Source organism: Schistocerca cancellata, chromosome 9 (genome assembly GCF_023864275.1).
Source record: "Schistocerca cancellata isolate TAMUIC-IGC-003103 chromosome 9, iqSchCanc2.1, whole genome shotgun sequence".
Taxonomy (NCBI): Eukaryota; Metazoa; Arthropoda; class Insecta; order Orthoptera; family Acrididae; genus Schistocerca; species Schistocerca cancellata.
The window spans coordinates 157,203,311-157,217,138 of NC_064634.1; the positions used below are offsets into that span (position 1 = coordinate 157,203,311).

The 13,828-nt window shown below is 40.3% G+C and overlaps 2 protein-coding genes across 3 annotated transcripts in view; both read right to left on the reverse strand.

Moving 5' to 3' along the window:
* LOC126101254 (uncharacterized) overlaps positions 1 to 9,905 on the reverse strand; it is a 39,895-nt gene extending 29,990 nt beyond the window's left edge. The window contains exons 1-2 of the mRNA XM_049911942.1: positions 9,741 to 9,905; positions 9,444 to 9,639 (exon numbers count right to left, since the gene is read on the reverse strand). Of these exons, the coding sequence (XP_049767899.1) occupies positions 9,444 to 9,639; positions 9,741 to 9,805 (261 nt within the window). The 5' untranslated portion in view covers positions 9,806 to 9,905. The remainder of the gene's footprint in view (positions 1 to 9,443; positions 9,640 to 9,740) is intronic.
* LOC126100243 (histone-lysine N-methyltransferase eggless-like) overlaps positions 1 to 13,828 on the reverse strand; it is a 351,861-nt gene that overhangs the window by 312,507 nt on the left and 25,526 nt on the right. The window lies entirely within an intron of this gene.

Consider the following 13,828-nt stretch of genomic DNA (forward strand, 5'->3'; position numbering starts at 1 on the left):
TGTTACTAAGGATATTATCTGCCATGTCATTAATACACAATAAGAACAAGTTTCTGATCACACATCCCTGTGACATACCTGTGGTTTAGTCTATATAAGTGAACGACTCTCTGCCGAAAATAACATCCTGGGTCTTCCATACCAAGAAACCCTCAATCCAGTCACAAAAATTGGGTAATAACCCACAGTACTGTGTTGTCCCTGCCATGACCTTTAGGATGTCATGAGACAAAAGCAAGATTTTCATTTCACATTAATGATGTTTTCAGAATCCATGCCAGTTGGCATGGAGAAGATCAGTCTATGTAAGATACCTCATTACATTTCCGCTCAGAATTGTTCTAAGATTTCACACAGATTTTGTAAGTGGTGGGCTTGACAAGAGGGTCCTAAATCTACATCTACATCCACACTCCGCAAGCCACTCAACGGTGTGTGGCGGAAGGTACCTTGAGTACCTCTATCGGTTCTCCCTTCTATTCCAGTCTCGTATTGTTCGTGAAAAGAAGGATTGTCGGTATGCCTCTGTGTGGGCTCTAATCTCTCTGATTTTATCCTCATGGTCTCTTCACGAGATATACGTAGGAGGGAGCAATGTACTGCTTGACTCCTCGGTGAAGGTATGTTCTCGAAACTTCAACAAAAGCCTGTACCGAGCTACTGAGTGTCTCTCCTGCAGAGTCTTCCACTGGAGTTTATCTATAATCTCCGTAATGCCTTTGCAATTACTAAATGTTCCTGTAACGAAGCGCGCTGCTCTCCGTTGGATCTTCTCTATCTCTTCCATCAACCATATCTGGTATGGATCCCACACTGCTGAGCAGTATTCAAGTAGTGGGCGAACAAGCGTACTGTAACCTACTTCCTTTGTTTTCGGATTGCATTTCCTAAGAAACAATAATAAATTTTATCCCTAATACTACTTACAACATAGAACTTGATAACCTTCTCCTGACTCAAAAATATTATACTGAATGACAACAAACACACCTGACTTCTTAGAGAATATCTATATGGAAACTGGCATCAGTGACCACAAGGCAGGTATAGAAATAATGTATGTACAATGTACAACTACAGTGTCCAGCCACATTAATGTGACCATCTCTCAAAAGCCTGAATAACCACCTTTTGCAGTGCAGATTACTGCAAGACATTCAAGAAGAGGATCAAATGAGGTTCTAGAATGCACCGACAGTGTCATGGATAGCTATGCTAAGTTTCCTGGCACAGTATCCACAGCGCTTACAGACCAATCATGGTGGTCCCACAGATTATTGGTTTAAATCAGTGGAGATCAGTGACTTAATCCTCGTGCTCTTCGAATCATGCACATACACTGCAAGCTGTGTGGCACGTAACACTGTCCAGTTAGTACATGCCATAAGCTCCCCAAGGACACGTGTGCTTGTGCTGATCCACTGCGCCTTTCAGAATGATGAGAACACTCAGGGGATGGCAGAAAAACATTCCTCAGACCATAACGCTCCCTGCTCCAGTATGGACCCTTCCGACAATTGTTGTAGGGTGTTAACTTCCAGCCATTTGATGTCATACATGCCAATGGCCATCTGTCCAATGGAACACAAAACATTATTCATCTGCATAGGCCACAGGTCGCCACTCAGTGGATATCCAACTGTAGTGTTAGCGTCCAAATTCCAGCCTTCGTTGCTGATGAACAGCTGTCAGCATGGGTGCATAAACCAGGCACCTACTGTGGAGACTCATACGCAGCAACATTCACTGAACAGTCGTTGAGGCGACACTGTTGGTAGCTCCTTATTTCATTTGGGTGGTGAGTTGCTCAACAGTGGCACATCTAGTTGCCTGTACATATCTCCGCAGCCATCATTTACCTCTATCATCTACGACCCTGTGGTGTACCGTATGTATCTTGGCACAGGTTTTGGGAAGCACCATTTTGACATGCATGGTATACTTTAACCATGATGGCATACAAACTTAGGTACTTAAGAAATGCTTCTACCCTTGGTTTGAAAGCCAATTATCATGCCCTTTGCACATCAGATAAAACACACCATCACTGCATTATGACAATGGTTGCAATATTTTCCATTTCTACCCTGACATGAGTTACATACCCTCCAATGCTAGTGTTGTCACTTGCTGTTTTTGAGTCATGATTGCACACTGACCTCGAACATAGGTGGTGGTCACATTAATGTGACTGGACTGTGTAAAACAAAGAGAAAGATTTTTACCTTCATTAAACCAGATGGCGAGGTAGTACTGTCATATGTCAAGGAGGAACTTTTACCTTTTAGCTTCAGGTAGGAGCATTTAGAATAATTGATGGTCGAGTTCAGAATAAAAGTTGACCAAGTACTAGTAAATGGCTCTGAGAACTATGGGACTTCACATGTGAGGTCATCAGTCCCCTACCGGTAAATAAAACAGTACATGAGGGAAGGAACCTTCACAGCATACGGTCTCTGTAAAGCAAAACTTCTAAAGAACCAGACTTCTGTACAAAAGGTGTACAACAAACCATAGAGCTATACATTGGGAGATGCTGTACAAAACTCATTTGGATGTCACAAAGGCAATGTATAAAGCCTTCAATGACTACCATAATGGAAATTTATCAAAGAATTCTCGCGTAACATAATGAAATTTTAGTTGTACGTGAAGTGGTACCACAGTCAGTGTCCAGGCTCTTACAGATCATACAGAAACTGAAATAGAGTTCAACAAAAAAAGTAGTAATGATCAACTCCCGTTTAAAAACGTATCCTTTAAAAAAGGCATATGTTGCAGTACTGCCCAAGTTTTATACTCACACCAATGCAAAGATGAGTGATGTAGACAGTAGCATCTATGGAATTTAAAAGCCAGTTCAAGAACATTTTGCCACAAATGCGACGTATCATTTGGCGCCTCCGCCCACAGTGCTCGGTTCCTATTTGGGCTAGGAACAAGAGGCAAAAGGCTTTTGGTTTAGCCTGGAACAGCGGCCATTTCTTTCGCCATTCGAACACCTGTCTTATTGTAGCTGTGTTACAGTATATTAAGCATGGTTTGAACGCCGAACCGGATCTGAAGTCGAGGAAAATGGTGTGAATCGATTAATTCCTTTTCCAAAAGATTTTAACTGAGCTGAAATTAATGCTCAGCTAATGGCACTATTTGTCCGGGCAACATTGTGATTTTATGTGCAAAAAATGAAAATTAAAATTAAAATAGAAAATTAAAAAAATCTGGGAGGTTTTTAATGTGGTGCACTTCTATAATTTAAACTTGCACGAATCAGCTCAAACTTTGCACGAACATTATCGATAAATGGTCAAAGACGGAACGATTTTTTTTTATGTAATAATCTCTATCCGTTTTCGAGATAAGATGGTTTAAAGTCGCGCTACAAGTATCACGTAAAATTCGTTCTTATATAAATAGAATGCGCGGATATGGTTTAAAGTCAATGAAATAAATAAAAATGATGCATGCTTACCATAAAACTGAAAACTTGGTTCCAAAAATTCAGATTTTACGTGAAAAAAAGACATCTATTTTGTGAGGCTTTTTACGCATGCCGCGTATATGTTTCAAACTTACGCGAATCGGCTTATTTTAAAAAAAAAAAAGATACACGAATACATATAATTAAAATTGTCGTCTTGTTACAGCTTTGCCCATTGTCACAATATCAGCAACATGGCTCGAAATACAATTGAAAAACCTATTACGAATTAGACGTCGTCTGACAACAAAAAACTACATTAGTTGCGGTATAATATAAAAATTACTATAGAGTAAAAGTTGGGAACCAGAATGAAAAATCCTCCTGCCACAGCACAAAAAGGGCGAATACGTTCTGGGCAGAGTTAGTGACGTAAAAGAAGGGGACTAGCTCTTCGATTTATTTGGCAGCTTCAAAGGCTCATAAATCAAAACATCTTGACATATTCGCACTTTTTACGAGTTAATACTACTTCCCCAGCACCGTTAGCTCTCTTAGCTGTAAGGTTTTGGCACACCTACATCTTACAATTTATAAGCTGAGGTCCCTGAACTTGTGCGCAAAATGCAGATTTGCCAGCCATAGTATATAATATATTAAACATATGGCTGAAGAGCGTACATGTGAAAGTCAAACAGGTTTTTTTTCTTTCTTTCTTTCTTTCTTTCTTCGGTGATAAAATTTTTGGAGCTGGATTTGTTCATGTGAGGACGCTAAAGCAATTTTTTGATTCTCTCTCTCTCTCTCTCTCTCTCTCTCTCTCTCGTGTGTGTGTGGGAGAGAGAGAGAGAGAGAGAGAGAGAGAGAGAGAGAGAGGCTTCGTTACAGGATCATTTAGTAATTGCAAAGGCGTTACGGAGATGATAAACTCCAGTGGAAGACTCTGCAGGAGAGACGCTCAGTAGCTCGGTACAGGCTTTTGTTGAAGTTTCGAGAACATACCTTCACCGAAGAGTCAAGCAGTATATTGCTCCCTCCTACGTATATCTCGCGAAGAGACCATGAGGATAAAATCAGAGAGATTAGAGCCCACACAGAGGCATACCGACAATCCTCCTTTCCACGAACAACACGAGACTGGAATAGAAGGGAGAACCGATAGAGGTACTCAAGGTACCTTCCGCCACACACCGTCGGGTGGCTTGCGGAGTCTGGATGTAGATTTAGGACCCTCTTGTCAAGCCCACCACTTACAAAATCTGTGTGAAATCTTAGAACAATTCTGAGCGGAAATGTAATGAAGTATCTTACTCTCGTGTATGTGTGTGTGTGTGTGTGTGTGTGTGTGTGAGAGAGAGAGAGAGAGAGAGAGAGAGAGAGAGAGAACAAAGAGAGACAAATGTATGTGCTTCTAGAAGTGGTGTGTATCTTCAATTTAAGTATCTGAGATTGTGGGTTCATCAATAACGCGAAGTATCCCGGAACTTTAACGACACATTGTGTCATAGTGTATGACATAACAAATGCCACGTCGGATGACATGATGGAACGTGTATCGTGTTGCAAATGGTTCAAATGGCTCTGAGCACTATGGGACTTAACATCTATGGTCATCAGTCCCCTGGAACTTAGAACTACTTAAACGTAACTAACCTTAGGACATCACACAACACCCAGCCATCACGAGGCAGAGTATCGTGTTACACAACATGGAATAATGTTGCTTTACCTGAAATCTTGTCGTTCTCATGCGTCTGGCGCCACTCTCACCTTGGCCCCCCAAACTACTGCTTGTGCTCCTTATGCCATCATTTATAGGTTTGTGAACGATATTTCAACCAAACCACATAAGGTTCAAAACGTATGTAATCGGATGTCTATAAAGGACCCTATCACATTCAGCTACTGCACGGAAAAAAATCTTTGACCAACTAAGCTACCACAATGTGCCTACGTCGTTTCGTTAACGGATGGTAGAACTCGTTGCACTTTGCGGTAGATACAGTAACCACAAAGCAGATTCAGTTTTCAGTGCATGGATTGTATCGTACTTTTGCTGGCAAGTCTTTATATTTACAAAATTAGATCGATTCATTATGATTTTATAGTATAATATAGATATGGTGACAGTAAACTACCTCCAGTTTCATTGTATCTATAGCAAATCGCTGAGAAACTTTTTTTTCCCTCGTGTGTGGAAGAAGATGCACATAATCTTAATTTTCCGGAGTTTACATAATATTTCAGTTGTAAACAAATACTTTTGCACATGTTGTTATGGTACCTCAATATTTGATTGTCACTTTTATAAAACAGTTTCTACAAGACAGCACTGCACTCAAATGTTCTAGGCAGTTTTCACAGAAGCTGACTCACAAGCTAGTACAGTCAGGTCAACTTTTTGAGATCAGTGAGCTACAAAAGAGCATGGGATGCCCAGAGAGAAGTTTTCAGTGCACGAATTTCGTAGAATTTTGTTGGTAAGTCTTTAAATTCTCAAAATAAAATCAATTTATTATGATACTATAGCGTAACACACAGCAGATACGTTAATAATAATCTGCTTCCCCCTTCACTGTATCTAGTGCGAATCAAGCTTGAGCCCTTCTGAGATCTTTCTTTTGGGAAATGTGTTTGGTGACATTGGCTCCTAGATTAGATTAGATTAGATTAATACTAGTTCCATGGATCATGAATACGATATTTCGTAATGATGTGGAACGAGTCAAATTTTCCAATACATGACATAATTAGCTTAATTTAACAACATACTTAAGTTAATATAACAACTTTATTTTTTTGTGTATTTTTTATTTTTATTTATTTTTTTTATTTTTTTATATTTTTTTTAATAATTTTTTTTCTTAATTTATATCTAAAAATTCCTCTATGGAGTAGAAGGAATTGTCATTCAGAAATTCTTTTAATTTCTTCTTAAATACTTGTTGGTTATCTGTCAGACTTTTGATACTATTTGGTAAGTGACCAAAGACTTTAGTGCCAGTATAATTCACCCCTTTCTGTGCCAAAGTTAGATTTAATCTTGAATAGTGAAGATCGTCCTTTCTCCTAGTATTGTAGTTATGCACACTGCTATTACTTTTGAATTGGGTTTGGTTGTTGATAACAAATTTCATAAGAGAGTATATATACTGAGAAGCTACTGTGAATATCCCTAGATCCTTAAATAAATGTCTGCAGGATGATCTTGGGTGGACTCCAGCTATTATTCTGATTACACGCTTTTGTGCAATAAATACTTTATTCCTCAGTGATGAATTACCCCAAAATATGATGCCATATGAAAGCAATGAGTGAAAATAGGCGTAGTAAGCTAATTTACTAAGACGTTTATCACCAAAATTTGCAATGACCCTTATTGCATAAGTAGCTGAACTCAAACGTTTCAGCAGATCATCAATGTGTTTCTTCCAATTTAATCTCTCATCAATGGACATACCTAAAAATTTGGAATATTCTACCTTAGCTATATGCTTCTGATTAAGGTCTATATTTATTAATGGCGTCATACCATTCACTGTACGGAACTGTATGTACTGTGTCTTATCAAAATTCAGTGAGAGTCCGTTTACAAGGAACCACTTAGTAATTTTCTGAAAGACAGTATTGACAATTTCATCAGATAATTCTTGTTTCTCAGGTGTGATTACTATACTTGTATCATCAGCAAAGAGAACTAACTTTGCCTCTTCATGAATATAGAATGGCAAGTCATTAATATATAATAAGAACAACAAAGGACCCAAGACTGACCCTTGTGGAACCCCATTCTTGATAGTTCCCCAGTTTGAGGAATGTGCTGATCTTTGCATGTTACGAGAACTACTTATTTCAACTTTCTGCACTCTTCCAGTTAGGTACGAATTAAACCATTTGTGCACTGTCCCACTCATGCCACAATACTTGAGCTTGTCTAGCAGAATTTCATGATTTACACAATCAAAAGCCTTTGAGAGATCCTACTCTGAGTATGAAGTATCTGCAGAAGCAGAGAATGCTCTAGTAGGAACTTTCAGAGGCACCAATAACCACAAAACACAGCAGTGTTTTGATGAAGTTCAGTCAAACAGTGAAGGAGTATAAGAGTGTATTTCTAAATTATAACCAGATTCTGAAATTTCTAATATGTCTGGACTTACTCCATATCAGATGAAGTTCTCTAAACAGGGAATGACTCCATGTAAACTTAATACTCAAAATTTTTACTACCAGTTTGTCCTAGAGTTCCTGTGAATTTGCACTCCCCTTTATGCGTGATTCGAGAAAATTTTCTATTACTTCATTGATGCATATATACTTTACAGGACTAGCTTTCCTGCTGCGAATAATAAACCTCCACCATATTTAAAATTTAGAAATATCGTGGCCAATGAGCTACGTGGAAATTTTTGCTCAAAACCGAACATCGTGCCGACACCATGCACAAAAATATAATCAGCAAGTCAAAATTTCAGTAAAGAGCTATAGGATTCCGATGGATGCAGTTCAGGAATGGGCTGATTATAAGCCTACAGCAGGTACATCAAGGAGATGTGCATTTTACAGCACAAGAAACAAATGTGCATTTTACAGCACAAGAAACAACTAAAACGTAGGAAGTTAGCATGCACTACCTGAAATGTAGCTTTGTGCAGACGGTGCTTTGGACCTGCCACCAGCAAAACTAAGCAACGGAACAAATCTGGTTTATGTGTGTGCGTTTTTATGGTTTTAGTGCGTGTACATAAAATAACAAAAGATAACAACAAATAAAGCTTTTGTTTCCTCTGTTTACTGTTGTTTTAATAAAAGATCCCATTTTCGCGATGTGGTTAAAATATCGACCATAGAAATGGCACTTCCACAGAATGGATTGTGGTCAATAGTTTTCCAAGCATAAAAATTTATGATGATTAGTGCCACAGGATTTTTCAAAATGTAAATATTTCATACATATCTGGGTATGATCGAAAGTTTTGCCCTACAGAGGGTTTTTAGCTCTTGGGCGTTTACAAAAAGCTGAAATTCCGTTGTCACCACAAAGATGATGAACAAGTGGGCTCAGCTGGTTGTTTGGTGTGTGCGTCTTAAATACCGGCATGGTAAATTATATATTCGTCAGTTTTCACTACAATCTCGGAAACTGTAGTGTACTTATCATTACTGATTTTTCCTCACTCGATTAACGGATATAACTTTTTTGTTACGTCATAATTAAGTAGAAAGTTTGACCGGAAAACATAATACCGAATCAATGTTCATGCCGAAGTAACAATTCTAAAGCAGATTTACACAGAATACTTGTATGAAACCACTAAAGAGGTTAGAATACAGGATGAATGTATCAAGAGGAAACCATCATACGTCATACAACAGGTTCCTCGACCATGCCCTTCACAGGGGTTTGCAGCGTATCGATCTACTACGGGGAGGGGAGAGAAGAGGGAATGGCGTTGCTCCACTCCACCCCCCGTATAGAGCATAACCAGCATATGGAGCCATAGTAGGTGGCCCATAATGTGTGTTTTCTTTTAAATCACTGTGTGAAATTTAGAAACACGTACCAGCTTAAATTAACTGGAGTGGATAGCTTTCGTGGAGGTACACTAATCATCAGATGGTTGTAAAAGTGATTTGTTGACGCGAATGCTCGTTCGTTACGTACGGCCTACGTCGAGGCAAAATAAAAGATAGTTCTGTTTTACAAAGGGATAAAACTATCAGTTTTAGTAATTCAAAGTACAAATGGCAGATGTTACTTCCTATCATCTTATTAGCAAGACTCACGACTTTTGAATATTCACATCTTATAAATTTCGAAGAATGATTCCTTGCCTCGCCACAACATTCACTCACTGGATTATCTGAAAACAATAACAAGAAAGTAAAAACACACAATGCACGACGGCTATTTTGACATAGTTTGCCAAAAGCACAGATAAACAAGTCTAACATCCCGTAAAAGAAATACGCACCACACATTGAAAAATTACAATCATTTACGAAAATGTAGTGAACTTACATTCTGCATGCGTGTCGGAAATGAGAATATGCACGGCACTGCACCGTCTCTAATGCGAACACATAATAACGACGTTCGATCAATGTCAGCTTCACGGAAATGATCTGAACATATTTTGCTAGATTTTGTCGGTTCCCAGTCTTTTCGTCGCAATGCCTTGATCCACAAGCGTCTCAATGCGTTGTCTTTCGGGAAGCTAAATGTCGTGAACACAAAAATTTGAAGTCGTGATGTGAAAAAGAAAATAGAAACGAAGTCAATGCTTTAACCAAGTATTAGCTTAGCTGAAGCATTTACCTGTGGAAAGTAGCACCTGACTTCCCGCTTCTATTTGTGCAACCGTAGGCAACACAAGTAACCATTTTCACAAAATTTATGTTTTAGAGAATAACACGTACACTCCACGCCTGACGTTTTGGGCTAACAAACATGACGGAGCGCAGCCACTACTGGCGGATAACATTAAGGTGCGACCACAGGATGCCCTTTTCTGTTCAACTTTGCACATGCGCCAACATTTCCGGAAGTGCAGCTACGCATGCGCATGCCTCATTTCCCCGAAATGGGGGCTGTGCGTAAGGGCGCATTACTTCCCGGATTTACCATACGACAGGCAGATGTGGTCGATGTGGGTTTCGTAGTGTAGTGCGTTGAGTTGGGATGGAGGTGGTTGTTGAAATAATCGGTTTTCGGTTACACAGTTTTTTTTTTCATCTTTGGCTTAATCCGACCGTTAAAACTGCTCAAAATAACCGGTTTCCGAAATTTACATTTTTTTGCCATTATTTCCAACAATAAACACAGACATCGAACAAAGATTGAAAAATTTCGTCACACTTCCGCAATGTAAGTTTCAAGATACACAGATTCAAAAAAGGGCCAATTAAAAAAAAACTTAGTCCGTCCAATGTTCGCTGCTTCTCTCGAAAAGTAATTAGGGGTTGAATACTACAAAAAAATTCAGCACTATTCTCCTTCTGGTTCTAATTTTTAAATATCTGTTAAAAATAACATTTACAATCAAGGACCATAGCACTATTTCGCATTACGAATAGTCAGTGCTAAAGGATGAAAATTGAGGTTGGAAAACTTCATGTTTTAGCAATCAGCTAATTTCGATTTTTATTAAAAACTGTGAATGATTTGATAGGTTTTCAACTTATTACTGTTGTCGTAAATTCCTTTCTATTTTATTATTTCATGGAAGTCGTGGATAAATAATAACCTTTTGTTTAAAATTTGTAGCGTTCTTTTTCTATAACTATTTCTTACGAAATATTTCTACAATTTTTATTGCAATTTGAATAAATTGATTTTTTACTGACAAAACCAAAAATTCTCTTCCAAAATATTCAAAGTAACAATTAAATACAAGACAAAATATACTAGTTCTAAAAATGTGTTGACCTATAAGTTGACTGCTTTGGTAAGAAACAACATCATTCAAAGATGATAACAATCCTTCAAAGGTTATGGAACGTCTAACCAAACTGGATTAAAAAAAAAGTTTTATCTAAAACAAAAAAATTTAACGCTACAGCGATGGCAAATTGAAATATCCGTTATATACCGGTTGTCAGTAAAAAAGAAAAATACTTGGTTATAATAGAGGTCAAAAAATACCGAAAAATACCGGTTATTCAGAACTAAAATACTGATTTAAGTTTTACCTGGTAGGTTCTTTCCTTCCCTAGTGTTGATGCAGTAATGTCTCTTGACTCCAAATAAAACACATAGAACTTTATATACTATAATAGACAAAGAGAGCTCGTATGGAATGCCGCTTTAAAGATCATATGAATAAAAATTTGCAATGTGAAGTATTAGGCTTAGTCTTCGATCATATTACTGTGAAGAATCTCAGAGTAGGAAATTAGAGAAGAAACAGCCTATGGATCCATGAAAAGCGTATATGAATACTTTGGGCGGATATTAATGTTACAGCGAATTAACAGCACAACACTTCAAGAGTCTGACATCTGAACAGATGAAAATATGGTATAGGTGGAACTGCTCAACAAGCTACAGCACTGGTTGGTTGGTTGATTGTGGTTGAAGGGACCAAACAGCAAGGTCATCAGTCCTTTGTTTCAAGGTGGTCCATTCGGACGGATTTACATCTTAGAAGAGTCATAACGATAAAAGGTAAAAGGCTAAAAAACGTACAAGTGCAGTCGTGTTGTTAATGGTGAAGGGAGGGGGGGTGTTGGGGAGGGAATGTGGGAGACAGGGCAAAGAAGGAAGCTGAAAATCACGGCGAAGAGACGCAAGGCGGAGCCCATCCGGTAAACCCGCCTGAGGGCGGGAATCAGGTGGGCGACATCCTTTGTCTGGGACTGCCGAAAAGAAAAGGGAGGGTAGGGGATGCCAGCTACAACCAGGAGACTACAGGGTTAGTAGGGAAGGCGCCGGTGGCCAAACAGATGCCACGAAGGTGGACCGGATCCAGGAGGCGCAGTGTGGTAGCAGCAGCCGAACCATAGACTTGACAACCATAGTCCAAGTGAGACAGCACTAAAGCCCGATAAAGGCGGAGAAGAGTGGAACGATCTGCACCCCAAGAGGTGTGGGCAAGGAAGCGAAGGACACTGAGTTTACGAAAACATCCTATCTTCAGAAGTCTGATATGAGACAGCCAAGTGAGCTTGTTGTCGAAAAGAAGACCCAGGAAACGAAACTGTGGGACCACAGGTAATCATTGTGCATCGAGGTAGAGCTCCGGATCGGGGTGGACGGTAGTGCGGCGACAGAAGTGGACCACCCGAGATTTTAAAGGAGAGAATTGAAAACTGTGTGAAAGGGGTCCATGCAGAGGCACGCCGTATAGAACCCTGGAGTTGACACACTGCAGAGGCCATCGAAGAGGAACTAAACCAAATGCAGAAATCATCCACATACAGAGCAGGGGTGACAAAAGGACCGACGGAGGCCACAAGTCCATCTACAGCAATACGGAACCCTGTGGGATGCCATTCTCCTGGGTCCGTGGAGAACTAAAAATAGTACCAACCCGAACTCTGAACGACCGATGGAACAGTAACTGGTGGATAAAAATCGGGTGTGGGCTCCGAAGACCCCACTCATGAAGCATAAGAAAGATATGATGGCGCCAAGCCGTGTCATAGGCCTTGCGAAGGTCGAAAAATTCTGCAACCAAATGGCGGCGCTGGGAAAAAGCCTGCCAAACTGCGCATTCCAAGCAAAGTAAATGATCGATCAGAGACCATCCCTCTCAGAGGCCACACTGGTATGGGGACAGTATATCACAAGAATCGAGGACCCAACTGGGACGACAGCTACCATCCATTCAAGTAACTTGCAAACAACGTTTGTCAAACTAATTGGCCGATAGTTTTCGACAAACAGGGGGTTCTTACCAGGCTTAAGGACACGAACCACGATGCTATCCTTCCACTGAGAAGGAAAGTCACCCTGGAGCCAAATACATTTAAGCAACTAGAGAAGGTGTCGTTGTGGATCACTGAGATGTTGAAGCAATTGGTTATGAATGGAGTCTGGGCCAGGGGCCTTATCATGAGAAGAAGAAAGTGCAGAAAGAAGTTCCCCTTCAGTAAAAGGTTCGTTGTCAGATTCTGCCTGACAAGGGGTAAAACATAAGGTGGAAGTTTCGGCCCGCTGTTTCTGGTGAAGGAAAGTAGCCGAATAGGAGGTTGATGCTGATGCTGCTGCAAAATGGGTCGCAAGATGTTCCGTGAGAATCAACGGGTCTGTGCAAAGGCCATCTGGGAAGGCAAGGCCCAGGAGGGTAGACTGTGGATGGCAACCTTGGAGAGGGCGAAGTGTAGCCAATTTCCGTGACATAGAAACAGTAGAACCGAGGGAAGAAACAAAGCGTTCCCAACACACCCGTTTGATCCATTTGATTAAGTAACAGGCTTTAGCGCGAAGGCGTTTAAAGGTAATAAGATTGGCAGCAGATGGGTGCCTCTTAAGGTGTTGCATAGCTCGACAGCTATCACGTCTGGCAATGGCAATGGTCGTACTCCACCACAGGACTTGCCGGCGGCGAAATGGCCCAGATAAGCGTGGGACAGCATGGCTAGCAGCGCGAATAGTCGCATCAGACATCACGTAGGACGTCATCCATACAACCTGACAAAGTGGGAGAAAAACGACCTCAGCAGTATATAGAGGCCAATCGGCGCGTTGGAAAGACCAACGAGGTAACCTGTCCATCGGGGAGTGGGAAGGGAGCGAGAGAATGAACGAGAAGTGGTCACTATCGCAAAGGTCGTCGTGTGGCGACCAGTGTAATGAAGGGAGGAAGGAGGGAGAAGGAAAAGAAAGATCAATGGCAGAAAATGTACCATGACCGGCACTGAAATGGGTAGGGGCACAAGTCGTGATCTGCAAGAAACTGGTCT